We start from the raw sequence: 24,602 nt of genomic DNA on the forward strand, positions 1-24,602 counted from the left end.
CCTCCTCCAAAGACTTGTGAACCTTTGTCAGGTGATGAAAAATTGGGGTCACAGGGTGCTTGACTAAAAGATAGTCAAAGGTTTCCTTGTCAAGGAACCCAAGTTCCACGCCTTCATCCAGAAGGCTTTTCAGTTGTCTCTGAAACACCCATACTGGATTATAATCCAGCTTGGTATAGCTATCCTGCTTGGTATAGCTACCCCTAAAACAGGCCATAAAGACCCCCATGACCCCTTGTTCTAAAAACAATAAGCCCCTCTTTTTAAAATAGGTTTCAAAGTCAGGTGATTACTGTTGTAATAGAGCAATAGTGTAATATGTGCACATACAAATATACCCAAGGCCCTAATTTATGTGAAGATAACCCCTTCTTGTTTTTACTATAAAGTTCTTCTTATTTTTTAAACAAATGTTATACATAGCTGCCATATAGGGCCCTTGAATAGATCTACATATCCTCTTCAACAGAGGATATCAAGAGAACAAGGTAAATTTGATAGAAGTAAATTTGGATTTTTTTTTTTTTTTAAATCTGAATTATGAAGGTTTACTTTGGACTTTAATGTCCCTTTAATGTTCCTTTTATAAGGGGATATGCCATTAGGCAAATTAATGTATAAAAACCATACATTGTAGAACATCTGTTTTTTATGGAAAGTGATTGTCTCTGCAGCTCCAGTAGAAGAACCTATTCTACAGATGCACAACTGGCTTGATAAGCAATGTGCTGTCACGCTGAAGTGCAATGGCTCTGGAGAAGGAACACTGAATATGACTTTACTGAAAGATGGAAACAAAATAGCCGCTACCAGGGAAGGAAGTGTCATTGAGTCATCTGTCAGCAGCCTGGTCCCTGAATCCCAGGGCACTTATACGTGTATTGTGGCTAATCCTGTGAGCGAAAAGACCTCCCGTTCTGTGAAGATACAGTATCCAGGTAAGTGCTGAATTTATTTTTTATCAGCTTGCCAGTTATTATTTGACATGATTTAAAACTAGACAGTACTGTGTGTTGCATAGGAAGAGCTATCAGCATTACAGAGGGACATGCATAAAGTAGCAACTATAGACTGGTGAGAATCCAACAAAATGTATTTAGTTTTTATTGTCCCTTTAAATGGGAAGTGCTGAGTAAAGTGTGACAGAATGACTCCAACACAGTGACCTGCAGTGGTGCTGTGATGAATACAGAGTTTTCTACTAGGAGTAAGAATTCAGATGCGGTGAGATCCATAAGGAAAACACAAACACATTTTGGTTGAGTAATGAGGACGTGATGTTGTCTGGAGAGGAGAGATAGATTTGGGTGTCACCTGCATAGTGGTGGAAAGATATATAGATGTATAAGAGCAGGGGACTCAATACTGAGCCTTGTGGTACTTGCACAGTCTGTAGGAAACACCAGAGGATTTGCCATTGACCCTTTATGAACTGTTGGATCTTGAATATGAATATGAAAATAGTTCCTAAGAGGAGGTGATGGTCTACTGCAGTGATAACCAACTTCTTAACACTTGAGGCACAGATCAATCTTTTATAAACCTTAAAGGGACAGTAAAGTCATAATTAGACATTTATGATTTAGACAGAGAATACAATTTTAAACAACTTTCCAATTTACTTCTATTTAATTTGCTTCCTTCTCTTGTTATCCTTTGCTGAAAGGTTTATCTAGGTAAGCTCAGGAGCATAGAACTGAACCTAGGTTATAGCTGCTGATTGGTGGCTGCATATATTTATATATAAAACAATTGTCATTGGCTCACCCATGTGTTCAGTTAGAAACCAGTAGTGCACTGCTTCTTCTTCAACAAATGATACCAAGAGAATGAAGGAAATTTCACAATAGAAGTACACTGAAAAGTTGTTTAAAATTGTCTGTTGTACCTAAATCATGAAAGAAAATGTTCTGGTTTCATGTCCCTTTAAGGTCCTCAGATAAATTTGAACACACATGCATAAGGTTGCAGGGTAAATTCGGCCTGCTGTTCAGAGGGGGCTTTTGAGTTGTGGTCACCTTGTTTGCCCACCCACCAGAAGTCTCCAAAGCACACATTTTCAGTTCAACTTTTTTTTTTCTTCCTGTGGCCACAAAAACTGATGCACGTTCTTAATTCTACTTTTTATAGCCCTCAGGCCACCAGTTGGGCATTCATGGTCTTCTGTGTCAAATGCTGCATAGAGGGACGGCTTTGTGTGCCAAGAGCATGAGTTGTATGTCATGTTGTGGGGGGTACAGTCACGTCCAGCGCTGTACTATGAAATTACGTGACCTGGGCAACAAATGGTAAAGTGAAACTCATAACAAATTTGCTGGCACTGCACTTATTTGTTTGGTTTCATCAGCTGCAATTGTAAATTATTTTTCTTCATAATCCACATTGTATTTATTAGTCATTTATTTTGAATTGCATTTATATAAAAAAGATAAATAATGTAACGTTTCTTTAAAATATTCTCTTCACGCTTGAAAGTTTTTTCTGTTGGTGAACTTGTTGTTCTTAATTGTCCTATTATGATAACAGTAAGAAAACCTAATTTAAAAACTTCCAGGTAGCTGAAATACAACTGTTTTTATTTGTTGTAGTGATGGTTTTTTTAGCTCATGGGCCAATCATTGAAGTCACAGAGCTGGGTTAGGACTGAAAATAGGCCACGGAATTTTAAGGAAGAGCAATCATGATGGATTGGAGAGGGGAGAGGTGGTGTTTGGAATGGCCATTTAAAAGTAGATTGCAGTAGTCAATGTGCGATTATCGCGATAAAATAGTATTTTTATAATTGCTTGAGTGCAGAGGTTAAATTCTGGAAATGTTGCATAGGTGTGCACAGCAGGATTTGGTTTCCCACTCTAAGAGAAATGTCAGGTGTAGGATGTCTCAGAGAGGGAGGAATAAGAAGCAGCTCAGTTTTAGACAGAGTTGGAGGTAGTAGTGCGAAGACTTCCAAGAGGAATTTGGAGAGAGACAGTTGGTTATATGGTTGAATAAAAATGGAGAGATATCAGGAAAGATAGATTTGGGTATTATCAGCACATAAGTGGTACTGGAACCCAAAGGAGGACATACGTTTCCTAAGGGAGGATGTTTAGATAGAAGAATGCAAGGGAACCTTGCGGTACTCCCAACTGACAGAAGCAAAGGATCATAGAATATGCTGTTAAAGGAAACTGTAAATCAGCAGTTTGAGAGGTCGAAAGTAAACCAGGAGAGGGCTGTGTCTCGGATGCCAAAATAAAGTAGGATTTGTAAGGGGAGAGGATGGTCAACTGTGTCAATAGCAGCAGATAGATCCAGAAGAATTAGTAAGTAGTAGTGGCCCTTTGCTTTAGCTGATAGCAGATCATTTGTTACTTTAGTAAGAGCAGTTTAGGGCGGAAACCAGACTGTAGGGGGATCAAGTAAGGAGATAGTTGAAACAAATTGGGTTAGGCGATTATAGACCAGTCGTTCCAACTATTTGGAGGTAAAGGGAAGTAAGGAGCCCGGCCAATAGTTAGAAGGGGTGGAGGGGCCGAGAGAGGGATTAGGATTAGTGTGATTGACACATGCTTGTATGTATCAGGAAATGTGCCAGTGGTTAAAGACATGAGTGCAGCATGCTCATTATCAGTGTGTGTACTACTGGAAGCTAGCTGCTGATTGGTGGCTGCACATATATGCTTCTTGTCGTTGGCTCACCCTATGTGTTTAAGCATTTCTGCTCCTTTAACAAAGGATACCAAGAGAATGAAGCACAATTGATAAAATAATCAAATCTGATAGCTGTTTAAAATTGCTGCTCTATCTAAATCATGAAAGTTTAATTCTGACGTTACTTTCTCTTTAAAACCTGGCAGAGGAATAGTAAGACATAGATAAATTAATAACATTTGCTGTACTACTCTCATCATTCATTCTTTTGTTTGTTGTCCTGTTTTTTTAATTTTCAAAATCTGGTTACTCTATTTTAAAGGGACAGTCTACTCCAGCATTTTTATTGTTTAAAAAGATAGCTAATCCCTTTATTGCCCATTCCCCAGTTTTGCATAACCAACACAGTTATATTAATACACTTTTTATCTCTGTGATTACCTTGTATCTAAGCCTCTGCAGACTGCCCCCTTATTTTAGTTCTTTTTTAGCCAATCAGTGTTGACTCATAAATAACTCCACGAGTGAGCACAATGCTATCTATATGGCATACAACATGAACTAGCACTAAACGGTCATTGAGATAAGAAGCAGCCTTCAAGCAGGGCTTAGAAATTAGCATATGAGCCTACCTAGGTTTAGCTTTCAACTAAGAATACCAAGAGAACAAAGCAAAATTGATAATAAAAGTAAATCGGAAAGTTGTTTAAAATCACATTCTCTATCTGAATCATAAAAGTTTCATTTTGACTAGACTGTCCCTTTAAACTGAGATTAAAGCTAAAATATTTGGTTCATGGTTAAGATGTAATTTTCTATTCGATTCACTTTGTATCATTTGTTAAAAGATGTAAGTAGGTTTAGGAGTGTGCACGTGCCTGTATCGCTTTATGGCAGCAGTTTTAAACAATGTTACATATTTGCAAGATCACTAGTTAGCAGCAGAGTTTGCTGCCATACAGTGCTGAAAAGACCTAAATGCTACCTACCTAGGTATCCTCTTCAACAAAGAATACCATGAGAAGAAAGCAAATTTTGAAGTAAATTGGAAACTTTTTTTTTTTTTTTTTTAATTGTAGGCTGTATCTGAATCCTGAAAGAGAATGATTGGGTTTCATGTCTGTTTAAGGCCAATCGATTATTAAATTTCAAAAATATTCAAGATGAATTTTTGTATCTTCATGATAAAAGGTTTGGTGTCAGTGTATTTAGATAGTGTTAGTCTTTAATGGCAGATCTCATTTCTCTTGCAGTACACACAAGCACGTTACTTTCCATCTATCTAAGCTTCTTCTCACTGGAACAAGGAATTATTCTTCTGCTTCCGCACCTGTGCATTTTATGCAAGCGGTCATTAACCGAAGGTAAGTGACAGGAGCCAAGGAATTGTGACAAAAGAATGCGAAAACAAATTCCACCACAAAACGATACTAGATAAACACCAACCATTATAGTGGAAAAAAGACAAGCTGTCATTTATTAGAGCATGTCATTTGTAGTGTGTAGAGACCCTGCAATGCTATGTGTTTAACCCCTGCTAATGTGTTAAACACACAGGTAAAGTACAGCTCAGCAGCCACAGTGAACTATTGGTCTAGAGCAGAAACTGCTGTTGATCCAATCAGCAACACTAATAACATAACTAAGCTGCAAGGCTGCCACTACTTATTTGCTTACAGTCCGTTTCAGCTGTGACTCCCGAACAATACTTTAATTATGTGCTTAAACATTTAGACTTGTGATAAAATGACATGTTCTAATGAATAAGGGTGCATATTTATTCCACTATAATAGCCCTTTAAAGGAGTTAAAGTGATAATAAACTCTGAGAAAAGATTTTACAGAATATTACAATATGGCAGCAAACGGCTGATCTCCATTACCACAACATTTCAAGAAGCTAAATCATTACCAGAAACATGCTTATAATTCCTGATATTTCTGTCCCTCCCCAGGCACCTCTCCTGAAAGGGATTTTCCAGCAGCGTGAGGGCATTCTGTTATAGAATATTGCATAATATATTATAAAATCTTATCTCTGAAATTAACATTACTTCAGTATGATCAGGTTAATTAGGATAAAAAGATTAAAAAAAACTATGTAAAATACTTGCAGTTATGTTGTTGGCTTCTGTGCCTAGATAAGATCCGTACTTTTGTCCCGGTGTGTGATGCAGCATTCTGATAGGTTAGATCAGACCTCCCAACTATCCGGATTTAAGATGGACAGTCCCTAATTCTGAACTCTCTCTCGCTGTGTCTGAGACATCCATATATCCCAATTCACAGGATTTTCCGTAACCCAGACATGACCATGAACCATCTAAACACGCCCACCAACCACCCATACTTACCCAGTAGCCAATCCACTATCCACCAGCAACTCCGCCCCTACCAACACAATCCTGCCCACTGAACAGCGCTAGGCTCCCTTAAATCTCCTGAGTCTCAGATATAGATATCACAACTATTGGCAGGTATATGTTAGATTGTGTGGTGTGAACTCTAGCCAATCAGGTAATACCTGCCACAAAGCAGAGACACCAATTCCTTACGTTTTTTTTTTTAGGAAAAATTGTTTATTAAACTGGACATGAAGCCTTATTGGTAACTAACTTCACTGAATGTAAATAATGAATGTGGTACCTAAACTATGCTGTTTAACTATAAAAAACTGCACATAGAAGTTTAATTAATATATATATATTTAATTGTACATTCAGTTTTTTAACACAGAAAAATATGTTGAAAAGATGCATGCAAGATTACATTCATGTGTGGGAGAATCAACATTCCACATTTAAAATACGTTAATGAAAAGTTTAATTTGATAAAGTACAAAAAAATGACATTTAAAACCAATTAATACAACCACATTGTGTTATTTATAATGAATAGGCCCAAACATTTGTCCATCTCTTTGTAGAGTACATAGAACCTTTTGTGACTGCAGTGACACACTGAAATAGGACATCATGCTGTAAGTTTCTTGCCATCATTGGCTTGGTGCCCACTTGGCATTGCTCGCACATCTGATTCATAAAAATATATCAGTTAAAGGTCAACTGTTTTTGGTTTCTCTAAAGGAAAACATTAGATAATTAGGGCAGAAATATTGATTCAAGATTCTTTGTGAAACGTATGTAATGTTTGCAGAAATGTAGAAAATCTCCAACAATATGTAAAACTGCCGACATTTAACCCTTCAAAATATGCATTTTAAAAGAAAATTCTAATACAGAAATTCCAGGTGTTTGTATTACTAACCATAGTTTACTATGAACCAGCTGACAAGTGGAAGGCAAAAATGCAACTGGAGTAAAGCAATATTCTCTATACTATTAAATCCATACAACTTCCTTCTTCTCTAAAATTAAAGGTAGCTAATAGGTTATTTTTAAGTGCTGTGTGGTAATTTTGTTAGTGATGTACACTGTACTGGTGCAAAGCAGTTTTGTGTTGCAGTTGTATTTATTGGTTTTCCACATTTCTAGCGGTTTATTGGACCATTTAACAAACATATTCATAGCGGGAACTGGCAATTGGCTAGAAAAGATAGGTAAAATGAGGCTTGATGGGTTTTGAACAGGATCTCACCTGCAGCATAATGAACATCTATAAATCATACCCATTGTTGCAAACACGGTAACACAGCTGGCATAAATCCAGTAGAACAGGCTGTGATCAGCTGTACTAAGCAGACACACACAATGTTACACTCTGAGATGGAGACAACAAAGTTGCATCAATTTGGCAAATATCCCTCTGAGTAAACATGCTGCTGGGCAGCTGCTTTGTTTGCCTGCTGATAAATCAGGACTTGCCTATGGGTTCCCATAGCTATGTATTCTGGTATGTTAGTTTTGATTTATATATATTTCATTCTTGATCGTGGAAACCCTAATCAAGGTCATAAAATTATGAGATTTAGGGGGCGGAGCGTGCAGGCGTCCGTGATGGCTGCACTTTTCTGAAGCTCTCTGCACGAATCAAGGGAGAGCCATCTCTGCAGATATATTTACACCTCCTGGCAGGCTAAGAGAGGTGTGAGACTACTGGAACACTCACCGCTCCTATCGAGTGCCGTCACGACACGACTTGATCAGTTTTGTCCCTGTTCTTAGGGAATATTGCATCCGCTTCACAAGACCGCTATGCTTTAGGCCACGATACAGCGGATCGCTGCGCAGGACACGCGCCCATACCACGGACCTTGAAAGGCTCATCGGAACAGGTATAGGTGACCTTTTGCTCACCTTATCCCTGACAAAGTCCATAGCTTGATCACAGGAGGAGAAGCCTTGTTTTAAAAAAATTGCAGCACACTAGGCTGCAGCCGAACTACGAGTGACTATTTAGTCACTCCTGCTAAAAAGTACAATGTCTTAACATGCATCCTTGCTAACAGAGGACTGCTCATACAGGTGATCACTTGGAGGGGACTTAGGCTCTAGGCTACTACACACTTGCAGCTTCATGGTCCACTTGGTCCCTTACTGCTCAGGCCTAGTGAAGTATTCACTTTCTGCCCATAGGAGTCACAATTGTGGAATAATCCTCCAAATCATATGCAATAAACTAATACAGGGGAACACCGTATACACTGATATGCTCAATAAATCTCTTAATCAGTATTAATAATACGGATTCTTCTCACTCTTACTACAAGTATTACCCCTGCAGCATATCTCATGGAAATTATCTAGCCAACATTACGGCCTGCTTCAGCTAGGATTGGGTTCAGGGCTGTACTACACTAACACTGATAACTTCGGCCAGTGCAGGTGACAGTATCTAGGGCTCCACTGAAATATACAAAGCTTGAATTGATAATTCTTTATGCAAAATAAAGCTCCTTTGGCGACATGGAATATGTAGATGGATCCCTGCTATCTCTAGAAACAATCAGCTACAGATAAGACATGCTGATATCCTTCTACTGAGAAACTAGGGCCTTTTCTCCAAAACCAACATCTCTTTCACATTGACTAGGCCTCAATTACTATTATACTTGAGAAATTGCACCTATCTCTCTTAGGAAAACTTTATACTTGTGAGGTCTGTTTTAGCACTTCTGAGAACGGATACAACAGTAAGAGTGGCATTTTACTACTAGAGCCATAGCTGGTAAAACAGGACATTTATTTTGATTGCAGCCGTAGCTGTTTACCTTCTAGACGCAGATTCCAACACCTGCCTCACGATGTCTAATCACAGAGCTAGCAAAGGGGACAAGCTGCAAAAGACTTCCTCCGCAGGTGCGAACACTGCTAACACCTTCCCCCCCCCCAAAAAAAAGACCTCTGACCGCTCCTTTACAGAAAGGGATGAAGAATCCATTAGTGATTGTGCAGATTCCAATCAGACCTTGCCAACTACAGACATGGTTTCAAGACCTCCTGATGAACCCATCACTTTAAAAGCCTTATTTCCCATGTAAAATCATGCATACGCAAAGAATGTGCTGACCATAAACGTGAAATTAATGAGCTGGGCTTTAGAGTAGAAACTCTTAAATATGACCGGGAAGAACTCGTCAAAGATATGAACGTCATGGCACAACAGATACAACAGCAACAAACGGTGATCTCTGACCTGGAGTCTAAAATTGATGATATAGAGAACCACACACCGTAACAATTTGCGGGTAAGAGGAATACCTGAAACAGTGCTGAGTGATGCCATCCCACACTTTCTTCAAGAACTCTTTCAATCCCTAGAAACTGCTAATTCCATTGTTATGCCAGAGATCCCCATTGAAAGGGCTCACCGGTCGCTTAGACCCAAACCAAGGGAAAACCAGCCCCCTAGAGACGTTGTAATATGTTTCCAAAGCTTTAGAGATAGAGACAAAATACTCAACTTCTCTAGACAACAAGACAACTTTTCCTATCTGGGATCTAAGATCCAAGTCTTCCAAGACTTATCCAGCAGAACTCTACAGAAGTGCAGGGAATTCAACACATCCCCTCACATCTTAGGATAAAGAAGATCCCTTACAGATGGGGGTTCCCTGTGTTGCTACAAATCCTTAGACACTGGAAAAGATGTGAATGTAAAGACCCTCTAAAAGCAACTTCCCTCTATGAAACTTTGAGCATAACGCCAGCAGATAATTCTACTACTGCCCCACCTTCGCAAAAGCCACCAACCTCGCCTAAACCACAGAGAAGCACCTGGTCCGAGGTGGTGAACAAACACCACAAGAAAAATCAACCCTCTGCTTCTCAGAATAGTTCTGAATATACTTGATATGTCTTTTAGGCTCTTTTACCTCCAACGATCCTGGAGTTTCACTCCCATACCTATTAATGATGGTCACATGAGTTTTTATGCTATTCTACCTTGAATGTTCTCATTTCTAAGAATATGTACTTACTTGGTTTAGGAATTTAATTATTGCTGTTACCTGTGTTCCACCCACATAAATACTGGATTTCCTACCATTCCACTTTAGGTAGTATTAGTAGTTAGAACGTCTTAACATAGACAATCTGTTTATTTGTTCCCTAGCCCCATGAGACACCTTACTGCTCCTTCCTAATATGTAGCTTTTGTTATATGCTACCGTTACTTACCCTCAATGCTTAATAATTGATAGCAGTACTCCTGACCCGTATTCATATATACAAAGAATCTGTTTATCTTAAAAATTGTTTATTGCATTTAATACTGATGGTGGTTTTTACCGCCACAATGTTAATTTAACTGTAATATTTTTCTGCTCTTTTTTTTTATCCCTCCTAGGTTAACATGTTACTACAATTTTGTTTAATGTTCTAATGTTTATTTTAAAATATGTAGAGATGTGTTCTCTCAAACTGTGCTAAACCCCTTTTCATTTTTCTTTTCACCTTCACTTTCATTTTCTAGTTATTTCTCTCCTCAAGTTCTTCTACTTTCTACCTCTTCCTTTTTTCCCCTTCCTCCCCAACCTATAGTTCAATTTCCCTCCATCCCTCTGAGTAGCGGTTTGCGCCTCAGAAAATCTCCCCCATCCGTTGATTTTCCTCTTGTCTCATCCCTTTAAGTCCCTGGGGACTGTGACTCATTATACCCTCCTCCCTCTCAAGCGATCAACTTGGTTACTCTACACGGTTCCTCTCCTAATCAACCTGTGATCACATACACTAATTTGACACGCTATGTCAGGTTTTTCTACAACTAGTACCATTCTCATTGCCACACAAAACGTTAAAGGTTTTCTTTCCCCTGGTAAACGCTTTATAGCTTTCCATTATTTTTTTAAGAAACACATAGATATTATCCTCCTACAGGAAACTCACTTAAAAAAAATCAAAAATGCCAAAGTTTCCGACATTTCATTATGATCAGCACTTCTTTAGCTCGGGTCCAGATAAGAAAAATGGAGTCAGTATCTCCTTTAAAAAAGGAACTCCGTTTAAATTAATACATAAATATTAGGATACCGAGAGAAGAGTCCTGATCATAGTGGGTTTACTGTTTGGCAGACTGGTTACAGTAGCCATTTTATATGCCCCTAACCGCCCTTTAGCCCCCTTTTTTCATAAAGTTCTCAACCAATTGGTTGATATTGCTAAGGGACCGATTTTTTCTGGCAGGAGATCTCAACTTCCCCATCAACCCTACCCTTGACACTTCCTTAGGGAAATCATATTTAAACAATAGACAAATCAAGACAAACTGGTTGGCAATTCAGTCAATCCCCCTATTCGACACCTGGCATATAACGCATACCTCCAAAAAAGAATTTTCCCATCCCCAGCAAACATACACCCGACTTGATTATATACTCTGCGACCAATCCACATTAACTTACTTGATAGACTCCAAAATCGCACATCCTGCCTGGTCCGATCATAGTGCAGTGATGAGTACATTTGTCTGGACTTCAAAACCCTCACATCGACCTTGCTGGAAGTTAAATGACTTTATTTTTTCTGACCCTCACATTGACCCTACTGGAAGTTAAATGACTTTACTTTTTCTGACCTTCAAGTCTTATACGACATAACTTAAAAAAATACAGAATTCTTTGACATTAATAAGACCACAGATACATCCACCTCTAATAATTGAGAAACATACAAATGTGTCATAAGAGGGGAAATTATTAAACACACCAAAAGACTACATCAACAAAGAGCAGCTTACTATAATTCTCTTATCACTAAACTAATATAAACCGAAAGAGCCCATAAAAACAACCCAAAATCCAGCCAGCTTAACCAGGACCTCCTAGAGGTTAGGGAGGAAATGAATAAATATCTTATTAAAAGTGCACATCTACTTTCAATAACACTAAGAGCTAAATTCTTCATAGAGAGCAATAAGTCGGGTCGCATGCTTGCTAGATCACTCAAAAAGAAAAGGTTTAAATCTTTTATAACCAAGATAACTGATGCTTCAGGTCGCCCTCTCTCAGATAGCGCTTCCATAGTCAGAACACCTCCCTTTATAGTTTACAAAACTCTGACCCTATCGCAAAGACGCGGTTTATAAATTAATACCTCTCGCATTCTAATCTCCCTGCGGTATCTGCACAGATTCCTCCAAACTTGATCAACCCTTCCAACTACAGGAGATTTTGGAGGCTATAAAGGATCTACCACAGGGCAAAGCCCCAGGCCCGGATGGGTTTACTCCCAAATTTTTTCATCTCTTTGCCCCTCACATAAGCCCACATTTATTAGAGCTTTACCAATCCATAGATCAGTCAGGTGCATTTTCCCATCACATCCTTCTATTACAGTTCTCCCTAAACCCGGTAAACCTCCGGACCGGGTCACAAATTACCGCCCTATATCTCTAATAAATATAGATCTTAAACTTTACGCTAAACTTTTGGCAACACGCATCAATAGATTGCTCCCCCAACTGATCCACATGGACCAGCTTGGCTTTATCCCAGGTAGGGAGTCCAAAGATAACTCGATTCGGGCCCTTCAAACCCTCTTCACAGCCTCCGCTGGGAAATCTCAGGTTCTATTGCTCTCAACTGATGCTGAGAAAGCATTCAACAGGGTCGACTGGGAGTTCATGTGGTCGGTCCTGTCGAAATACGCTTCTCTTCATTATTTATCAATAGAATTAGGGCCCTTCATTCCAACCCCTCGGCGACGGTTTGCGCCAATGATTCCTGCTCTCACAAATTCATGATACAAAACGGCCCCAGACAGGGGTGCCCCCTTTCACTGCTGTTATATGCGCTAACTGTTGAAGCATTTGCAACCCATGTTAGAAATAACCCCTTAATAATAGGAGTAGATTTTGGCCCCATCAATCAAAAATGTCTTCTTTATGCAGACGACATTAACTTTACCCTACGCGACTCGGTACAATCAATCCCAGCCCTCCTACAAGAATTTGAGACTTTTAGGTTTATCTCAAACTTGACGATAAACATGGACAAATCTGTCCTCCTGATTAACCTTCCAGCGGAGGAAATCAATTATCTAGCTCAAAACCCCAAATTTGCAATTAATAAATACCTGAGATATCTAGGTATCAACATATTACCCTCCATAAATGATCTTTTTGACCATAATTACCTAGCCCTTCAAAAAGAAATTAGTATTCTTCTCAACTCATGGCATAAACAGAATCACCTCTCTTGGCTTGGTAGGGTTGATGGGGTAAAAAGGAGCATCCTTCCTAAATACCTTTACCTTTTTCAGGTTCTCCCTCTCGATCTTTCAGCCCATTATCTAGCAACACAACAGAAACTAGTTAACAACTTAATTTGGTCACATAGTAGACCAAGAGTTTCTAAAAACACCATATACCTTGCAAAAGAGAACGGAGAACTGGGAGTCCCCAACCTCTCTAACTACTATCAAGCAGCCTACATAGCTCGTTTGGTGGCTTGGAACCACCTTTCTCCCGCCAAGCCATGAGTTCAATTAGAGAACTCCTTCCTGACAGAGTCGGGTATAGAGGAGATTTGCTGGATTCCCAAAAGATATAGACCACCTGAGTGTGGCACCAACTACTTTATTTCAACTACTCTAAGAGTTTGGGATCGCACGACCAAACTATATAATAGCCTCTCTAGCCCTGTCTCTCCCCTTACTCCCTTATTTCATAACTCCTTATTTCTTCAACCTGACCTAGTATACACTCCCAACACTACCACTCAATATCCATCTCTACCTGTAAGCCAATTTTTCGGGACGGACACATAAGAACCCAAGCAGACTTAGCACAGAATATAGGGACACCCTTTAACAAATGGTTCTCTTATTTTCAAATTCGTCATGCCTTACTATCTTCCCCCACAAACCTGATATTACTAGGTCTCTAACATCACTAGAATCACTTTGTAGGACCCCTATGAGTCATAAATCACATATTTCTAAAATCCATAAAGTCCCTCAAAATCAGGCACTATTATCCCTACCCCCGTATACCACTAAATGGGAGAGAGAGCTGTGTGTGACACTTACTTAAAAGCAATGGTACAACATTTTCCTAATGACTAAAAAGTCATCTATTTCTCAGATGAATTCGGAATTAAATTATAAAATCCTCCTCAGATGGTATCTCTCCCCTCATAGACGTCATAGTGTCTTTCCTACCGCATCTCCGTTGTGCTGGATACATTGTGGAGATTCTGGCTCTCTTTCACATATTTTTTGGTACTGTCCCCTCATCAAACAATACTGGATCACAATTAATAGACACATTAACATAGCTTTAGGCACTACTATAGAAATTAAACAGACTATGATCCTCCTCAATTACCGCCCTAGAATACCTTGTTTATATTGTAAGAAGTTGTTGCAGTGTATGCTTAATTGTGCAAAACGGTTGATCCCCAGGTTTTGGAAGAGAGAACAGGTTCCTTCTCCCCAAATGTGGATACAAGATGTTGATTTTGTTCTTTCACTCAAGAAATTACATTACAGTCACCAGGGTAAAGCAGATTTTATTATAGACACTATACACATATGGGAGCAAAGAGATGATGCTTGAGAGTCCTGTTCCCCTCCCCCTCCTCCCTCCCTCCCTCCCTCCCTCCCTCTCCTCTTTATTAATGTAACTATTTGATATGATTGACCACAGGGTTGAAGGTCACCGTTGTGGCCTCGTGACCTCTTACTTTTTGTTGTTCCCCTCTCCTCTTTGTTCGAGAGTTATGGATATGATTATTACTATATGACCACTGTTTGTTGGATGTTTCATGATAATTGGCAGACTCTAACTACGTTCATGGACAATACAGCCTATAAAGTGGGGATGTTGTTCCACTCATCCTATAAAAGACTGTAATGATATGATTTCTTCATTTGTTGCTGTTACTAATTGATACCAGTCCCCTGTGTGGGTTTATTTACTGTAACCTCTCATTTAAAAAATAGTTTTTGTAGTTTTACCTTGAAAATTAATAAAAAACATTTAATTATAAAAAAAAATGATGAGATTTAATTTGTTACACTGTTATTACAATCTCGTGCCCTATTTGGCTTCTTCGTTCATTTATATTATTCATTCATTCATTCATGATTGTCATGTATTTTCCAGGTGACTGCACTGAGAAAGCTCTGTCATGGTGCTTGGGTATAATTCAAAATGTCTCTGGACTTGGAGCCATTGTCAGCAATTGGTATTTTCTTGGTAAGAACTCGATAGAAGCACAAAGATCCTTCCGTTAAAACTAAATAAATCACTGTGATGCTACAGTAATGTGCGGCAAATGTACTGCAATTAGGTAACATTTATACATTGTGATTGTAAGGGATGGGCAAATGTTTTCGAGCATTTGGAAAATGAAACAAATTTTAATTGGTTCTTTCGTTTGAGATTTAGAATGTTTGTACAACATTCTAACCTTTGTTTAATGTAATAGTATTTCTAATGCTATCTTTAAATGTAAATGTTCGAATTATGCAATATTCAAATTAGAAAAAATTCAAATTGATATATTTGAGTTATATATATATATATATATATATATATATATATAGATATATTTGAATCTTTTTATGTATCAATTTTTTTCAGAATAGTATTTGTTAATTTGAATGTTACAAAAATTTGAAATGTGGATATTTGATGTAATTATGAACATTCGAAAACTAAAGTAACGTTGGAAATCCCTTAATAGCATTCAAATTTGAATAGATTTGAGTTCTTATCAACATTTGATTGTCTAAAACGAATGTCCACAGGACTATTTGTTCTACCAAGCAAATTTCACTATCCTTTGTTAAAGAGTGATTAGGTAAGCTCAGGAGCAGTGTTTGCAACAATGTTTATAGCAATGTTAAACATAGATACAATTACTGCTGCAATAGTATGCTATAGACTCATGCATGATCCTAAGCTCCTATTAGCCTATCTAGGTTTACTCTTCAACAAATGATACCACGGAAATTTGGAAACAGAAGTAAATTTGATAATTGAAGTAAATTTGAAAGTTGCTTAAAACTGCAAGGTATAATTGTGACGTTACTGTCCCTTTAAAGTGAAATTAATAAAATCCCAATACAGGGCTAGATTACGAGTGGCGCACTAACCGTTACGTGCGAGTGATTAAGTGTTTATCATGGGTGTTTGTGCACATTGGGTTTTCCGCTTGTATTACAAGTTAAAAGTAAACACGATCACTTGAGCGCAATTTAAGTTAACGTATTTCGGTTAGCACAACCTCAGAGCTCAGGTTAACTGTTTGTCAAGATAAAAAGTTTTACAAAACACATGAAAAATACATTACAGAGTACAGTTACACTCATAATAGCACCATCTAATAAACATTATTATACAAAACACATCACAAATACATTACACAATACAGTTACACTCATAATAACACCATCTAATAAACATTATTATACAAATACATTACACAATACAGTTACACTCATAATAACACCATCTAATAAATATTATTATACAAAACACATCACAAATGCATTACACAATACAGTTACACTCATAATAACACCATCTAATAAACATTATTATACAAAACACATCACAATTGCATTACACAATACAATTACACTCATAATAACACCATCTAATAAACATTATTATACAAAACACATCACAAATACATTACACAATACAGTTACATTCATAATAACACCATCTAATAAACATTATTATACAAAACACATCACTAATACATTACACAGTACAGTTACACACATAATAACACTAGCTAATAAAAATACATTACACAATACAGTTACACACATAATAACGCTAGCTAATAAAAATACATTACACAGTTCAGTTACACTCATAATAACACTGTCTAATAAAAATACATTACACAGTACAGTTACTCATAATAACATTATCTAATAACAATACATTACACAGTACAGTTACACACATAATAACACTATCTAATAAATATACATTACACAGTACAGTTACACTCAAAATAACACTATCTAATAAATATACATTACAAAGTACAGTTACACACATAATAACACTGTCTAATAAAAATACATTACACAGTACAGTTACACACATAATAACATTATCTAATTAGCGCTGCAGAATCTGTTGGCGCTCTACAAATAACCGACAATAATAATAATAATAATAATAATAATCTAATAAATATACATTACACAGTACAGTTACACTCATAATAACACTATCTAATAATAATACATTACACAGTACAGTTACACACATAATAACACTATCTAATAAATATACATTACACAGTACAGTTACACTCATAATAACACTATCTAATAAAAATACATTACACAATACAGTTACACACATCATAACATTAGCTAATAAAATACATTAAATAGTACAGTTACACTCATAATAACACCATCTAATAAATATACATTACACAGTACAGTTACACACATAATAAAATTATCTAATAAATATACATTACACAGTACAATTACACTCAAAATAACACTGTCTAATAAATATACATTACACAGTACAGTTATACTTTACAGTTACACTCATATTAACACTGTCTAATGAATATACATTACACAGTACAGTTACACTCATAATAACACTGTCTATTAAAAATACATTACACAGTACAGTTACACACATAACACTATCTAATAAATATACATTACACTAGACATGTGCACGGCAAAAAAATTCGGTTCGTTTTCGGTTCGGATCGATTCGGACTTTTCGAATTTCGTTTCGGATCGAATCGGATTCGGCAAAATTTGAATAAATTCGTTTCGGATTTATTCGGATCCGAATAAATTCGTTTCGGATTTATTCGGATTCGGCTGAATTCGGTTCTATTCCGTTCCGAAATTCGGTATGTTTTTAGTACACTAACACCCATTTAGTACACTAAGTCACTAACACCCATAAACTACCTATGAACCACTAAACCGAGGCCCCCCCACATCGCAAACCCTATAATAACATTATTTAACCCCTAATCTGCCGATCGGATATCGCCGCAACCTACATTATAGCTATTAACCCCTAATCTGCTGTCCCTAACACCGCCGACCCCTACATTATAGTTATTAACCCCTAATCTGCCCCCCCCAACGTCGCCGCAATCTAACTACAAGTATTAACCCCTAATCTGCCGACCCGATATCGCCGCCACCTACATTATAACTATTAACCCCTAATCTGCTGTCCCTAACACCGCCGACCCCTACATTATAGTTATTAACCCCTAATCTGCCTCCCCCAACGTCGCCGCAATCTAACTACAAGTATTAACCCCTAATCTGCCGACCCGATATCGCCGCCGCCTACATTATAGCTATTAACCCCTAATCTGGTGTCCCTAACACCGCCGACCCCTACATTATAGTTATTAACCCCTAATCTGCCTCCCCCCAACGTCGCCACAATCTAACTACAAGTATTAACCCCTAATCTGCCGACCGCAAATCGCCGCCACTATAATAAATGTATTAACCCCTAAACCGCCGCACTCCCGCCTCGCAAACACTATAATACATTTTATTAACCCCTAATCTGCCCTCCCTAACATCGCCACCACCTACCTACAATTATTAACCCCTAATCTCCCGCCCCCAATGTCGCCGCTACTATAATAAGGTTATTAACCCCTAAACCTAAGTCTAACCCTAACACTAACACCCCCTAACTTAAATATAATTTAAATAAAACGAAATAAGTTTACTATAGTTAAATAAATGAATCCTATTTAAAACTAAAGACTTACCTGTAAAATAAACCCTAATATAGCTACAATATAACTAATAGTTACATTGTAGCTATTTTAGGATTTATTTTTATTTTACAGGCAACTTTGTATTTATTTTAACTAGGTACAATAGTTATTAAATAGTTAATAACTATTTAATAACTACCTAGCTAAAATAAATACAAATTTACCTGTAAAATAAATCCTAACCTAAGTTACAATTACACCTAACACTACACTATCATTAAATTAACTAAATAAATTAATCATATTTAAAACAAAATACTTACCTGTAAAATAAACCCTAAGATAGCTGCAATATAACTAATAGTTACATTGTAGCTATTTTAGCATTTATATTTATTTTACAGGCAACTTTGTATTTATTTTAACTAGGTACAAAAGCTATTAAATAGTTATTGACTAATTAATAGCTACCTAGTTAAAATAATTACAAAATTACCTGTAAAATAAATCCTAACCTAAGTTACAATTAAACCTAACACTACACTGTCATTAAATAAATTAACTACAAGTACCTACAATTATCTACAATTAAATAAACTAAAGTACAAAAACCCCCCACTAAATTACAAAAAAAACAAACAAACACTAAATTACAAAAAAAAAAAAATATTACAAGAATTTTAAACTAATTACACCTAATCTAAGCCCCCTAATAAAACAAAGCCCCCCAAAATGCCCTACCCTATACTAAATTACAAAAGTTAACAGCTCTATTACCTTACCAGCCCTGAACAGGGCCCTTTGCGGGGCATGCCCCAAAGAAAACAGCTCTTTTGCCTGTAAAAAAAAAACACAATCCCCCCCCCCACATTACAACCCACCACCCACATACCCCTACTCTAACCCAAACCCCCCTTAAATAAACCTAACACTACCCCCCTGAAGATCTCCCTACCTTGAGTCGTGTTCACCCAGCCGGGCCGAAGTCTTCATCCGATGGGGCAGAAGAGGACATCCAGACCGGCAGAAGTCTTCATCCAAGCGGGGCAAGAAGAGGTCTTCCATCCATCATACAAGTACCAAAATACAAACAAACACTAAATTACCAAAAATAATAAAATATTACAATAATTTTAAACTAATTACACCTAATCTAAGCCCCCGACTAGCTATTAATATAGCTTCAATATAACTAATAGTTACATTGTAGCTATTTTAGGATTTATATTTATTTTACAGGCAACTTTGTATTTATTTTAACTAGGTACAATAGCTATTAAATAGTTAATAACTATTTAATAACTACCTAGCTAAAATAAATACAAATTTACCTGTAAAATAAATCATAACCTAAGTTACAATTACACCTAACACTACACTATCATTAAATTAACTAAATAAATGAATCCTATATAAAACTAAAGACTTACCTGTAAAATAAACCCTAATATAGCTGCAATATAACTAATAGTTACATTGTAACTATCTTAGCATTTATATTTATTGTACAGGCAACTTTGTATTTATTTTAACTAGGTTCAATAGCTATTAAATAGATATTGACTATTTAATAGCTACCTAGTTAAAATAATTACAAAATTACCTGTAAAATAAATCCTAACCTAAGTTACAATTAAACCTAACACTACACTATCATTAAATAAATTAACTACAAGTACCTACAATTAAATACAATTAAAAAAACTAAACTAAAGTACAAAACCCCCCCCACTAAATTACAAAAAATAAAAAAATATTACAAGAATTTTAAACTAATTACACCTAATCTAAGCCCCCTAATAAAATAACAAAGCCCCCCAAAATAAAAAAAAATGCCCTACCCTATACTAAATTACAAAAGTTAACAGCTCTATTACCTTACCAGCCCTGAACAGGGCCTTTTCCGGGGCATGCCCCAAAGAAAACAGCTCTTTTGCCTGTAAAAAAAAACACAATCCCCCCCCCACATTACAACCCACCACCCACATACCCCTACTCTAACCCAAACCCCCCTTAAATAAACCTAACACTACCCCCCTGAAGATCTCCCTACCTTGAGTCGTGTTCACCCAGCCGGGCCGAAGTCTTCATCCGATGGGGCAGAAGAGGACATCCAGACCGGCAGAAGTCTTCATCCAAGCGGGGCAAGAAGAGGTCTTCCATCCATCAGAAAAGTACAAAAAAACAAACAAACACTAAATTAGCAAGAATAATAAAATATTACAATAATTTTAAACTAATTACACCTAATCTAAGCCCCCTACTAGCTATTAATATAGCTACAATATAACTAATAGTTACATTGTAGCTATTTTAGGATTTATATTTATTTTACAGGCAACTTTGTATTTATTTTAACTAGGTACAATAGCTATTAAATAGTTAATAACTATTTAATAACTACCTAGCTAAAATAAATACAAATTTACCTGTAAAATAAACCCTAACCTAAGTTACAATTACACCTAACACTACACTGTCATTAAATTAACTAAATAAATTAATCCTATATAAAACTAAATACTTACCTGTAAAATAAACCCTAATATAGCTACAATATAACTAATAGTTACATTGTAGCTATTTTAGCATTTATATTTATTTTGCAGGCAACTTTGTATTTATTTTAACTAGGTACAATAGCTATTAAATAGATATTTACTGTTTAATAGCTACCTAGTTAAAATAATTACAAAATTACCTGTAAAATAAATCCTAACCTAAGTTACTATTAAACCTAACACTACACTATCATTAAATAAATTAACTACAAGTACCTACAATTAAATACAATGAAATAAACTAAACTAAAGTACAAAAAAAACAAACACTAAATTACAAAAAATAAAAAAAATTACAAGAATTTTAAACTAATTACACCTAATCTAAGCCCCCTAATAAAATAACAAAGCCCCCCAAAATAAAAAAATGCCCTACCCTATACTAAATTACAAAAGTAATCAGCTCTACTACCTTACCAGCCCTGAACAGGGCCTTTTGCGGGGCATGCCCCAAAGAAAACAGCTCTTTTGCCTGTAAAAAAAAAACACAATACCCCCCCCCACATTACAACCCACCACCCACATACCCCTACTCTAACCCAAACCCCCCTTAAATAAACCTAACACTACCCCCCTGAAGATCTCTCTACCATGTCTTCACCCAGCGGGCCGAAGTCTTCATCCGATCGGGCAGAAGAGGACATCCAGACCGGCAGAAGTCTTCATCCAAGCGGGGCAAGAAGAGGTCTTCCATCCATCAGAAGTCTTGATCCAGGCGGCATCTTCTCTGTTCATCCATCGGGAGCGGAGCGGCAGCATCCTGAAGACATCCCACGCAGAGCATCCTCTTCTTTCTTGATCCGACGACTAGGTGACTGTACCTTTAAGTGACGTCATCCAAGATGGCGTCCCTTGAATTCCGATTGGCTGATAGGATTCTATCAGCCAATCTGAATTAAGGTAGGAAAAATCTGATTGGCTGATTCAATCAGCCAATCAGATTCAAGTTCAATCCGATTGGCTGATCCAATCAGCCAATCAGATTGAGCTCGCATTCTATTGGCTGATCGGAACAGCCAATAGAATGCGAGGTCAATCTGATTGGCTGATTCCATCAGCCAATCGGATTGAACTTGAATCTGATTGGCTGATTGAATCAGCCAATCAGATTTTTCCTACCTTAATTCCGATTGGCTGATAGAATCCTATCAGCCAATCGGAATTCAAGGGACGCCATCTTGGATGACGTCACTTAAAGGTACAGTCACCTAGTCGTCGGATCAAGAAAGAAGAGGATGCTCTGCGTGGGATGTCTTCAGGATGCTGCCGCTCCGCTCCCGATGGATGAACAGAGAAGATGCCGCCTGGATCAAGACTTCTGATGGATGGAAGACCTCTTCTTGCCCCGCTTGGATGAAGACTTCTGCCGGTCTGGATGTCCTCTTCTGCCCGATCGGATGAAGACTTCGGCCCGCTGGGTGAAGACACGGTAGAGAGATCTTCAGGGGGGTAGTGTTAGGTTTATTTAAGGGGGGTTTGGGTTAGAGTAGTGGTATGTGGGTGGTGGGTTGTAATGTGGGGGGGGGGGTATTGTGTTTTTTTTTACAGGCAAAAGAGCTGTTTTCTTTGGGGCATGCCCCCGCAAAAGGCCCTTTTAAGGGCTGGTAAGGTAATAGAGCTGATTACTTTTGTAATTTAGTATAGGGTAGGGCATTTTTTTTATTTTGGGGGGCTTTGTTATTTTATTAGGGGGCTTAGATTAGGTGTAATTAGTTTAAAATTCTTGTATTTTTTATTTTTTGTAATTTAGTGTTTGTTTTTTTTGTACTTTAGTTTAGTTTATTTCATTGTATTTAATTGTAGGTACTTGTAGTTAATTTATTTAATGATAGTGTAGTGTTAGGTTTAATAGTAACTTAGGTTAGGATTTATTTTACAGGTAATTTTGTAATTATTTTAACTAGGTAGCTATTAAACAGTAAATATCTATTTAATAGCTATTGTACCTAGTTAAAATAAATACAAAGTTGCCTGTAAAATAAATATAAATGCTAAAATAGCTACAATGTAACTATTAGTTATATTGTAGCTATATTAGGGTTTATTTTACAGGTAAGTATTTAGTTTTATATAGGATTAATTTATTTAGTTAATTTAATGACAGTGTAGTGTTAGGTGTAATTGTAACTTAGGTTAGGGTTTATTTTACAGGTAAATTTGTATTTATTTTAGCTAGGTAGTTATTAAATAGTTATTAACTATTTAATAGCTATTGTACCTAGTTAAAATAAATACAAAGTTGCCTGTAAAATAAATATAAATCCTAAAATAGCTACAATGTAACTATTAGTTATATTGTAGCTATATTAATAGCTAGTAGGGGGCTTAGATTAGGTGTAATTAGTTTAAAATTATTGTAATATTTTATTATTTTTGCTAATTTAGTGGTTGTTTGTTTTTTTGTACTTTTCTGATGGATGGAAGACCTCTTCTTGCCCCGCTTGGATGAAGACTTCTGCCGGTCTGGATGTCCTCTTCTGCCCCATCGGATGAAGACTTCGGCCCGGCTGGGTGAACACGACTCAAGGTAGGGAGATCTTCAGGGGGGTAGTGTTAGGTTTATTTAAGGGGGGTTTGGGTTAGAGTAGGGGTATGTGGGTGGTGGGTTGTAATGTGGGGGGGGGAATTGTGTTTTTTTTTTTACAGGCAAAAGAGCTGTTTTCTTTGGGGCATGCCCCGCAAAGGGCCCTGTTCAGGGCTGGTAAGGTAATAGAGCTGTTAACTTTTGTAATTTAGTATAGGTTAGGGCATTTTTTTTTATTTTGGGGGGCTTTGTTATTTTATTAGGGGGCTTAGATTAGGTGTAATTAGTTTAAAATTCTTGTAATATTTTTTTATTTTTTGTAATTTAGTGGGGGGGGTTTTGTACTTTAGTTTAGTTTTTTTAATTGTATTTAATTGTAGGTACTTGTAGTTAATTTATTTAATGATAGTGTAGTGTTAGGTTTAATTGTAACTTAGGTTAGGATTTATTTTACAGGTAATTTTGTAATTATTTTAACTAGGTAGCTATTAAATAGTCAATATCTATTTAATAGCTATTGAACCTAGTTAAAATGAATACAAAGTTGCCTGTACAATAAATATAAATGCTAAAATAGCTACAATGTAACTATTAGTTATATTGTAGCTATATTAGGGTTTATTTTACAGGTAAGTATTTAGTTTTATATAGGATTAATTTATTTAGTTAATTTAATGACAGTGTAGTGTTAGGTGTAATTGTAACTTAGGTTAGGATTTATTTTACAGGTAAATTTGTATTTATTTTAGCTAGGTAGTTATTAAATAGTTATTAACTATTTAAT

General features: G+C 36.8%; 1 protein-coding gene across 1 annotated transcript in view; it reads left to right on the forward strand.

Annotated features, from left to right (window-relative positions):
- The first annotated feature begins 593 nt into the window (after window positions 1–593).
- Window positions 594–24,602, forward strand: part of LOC128650430 (uncharacterized) — a 96,632-nt gene continuing 72,623 nt past the window's right edge. Inside the window, exons 1-3 of the mRNA XM_053704370.1 lie at window positions 594–938; window positions 4,887–4,997; window positions 15,139–15,231. Of these exons, the coding sequence (XP_053560345.1) occupies window positions 701–938; window positions 4,887–4,997; window positions 15,139–15,231 (442 nt within the window). The 5' untranslated portion in view covers window positions 594–700. The remainder of the gene's footprint in view (window positions 939–4,886; window positions 4,998–15,138; window positions 15,232–24,602) is intronic.

The sequence above is a fragment of the Bombina bombina genome, chromosome 2 (genome assembly GCF_027579735.1).
Source record: "Bombina bombina isolate aBomBom1 chromosome 2, aBomBom1.pri, whole genome shotgun sequence".
Classification (NCBI taxonomy): Eukaryota; Metazoa; Chordata; class Amphibia; order Anura; family Bombinatoridae; genus Bombina; species Bombina bombina.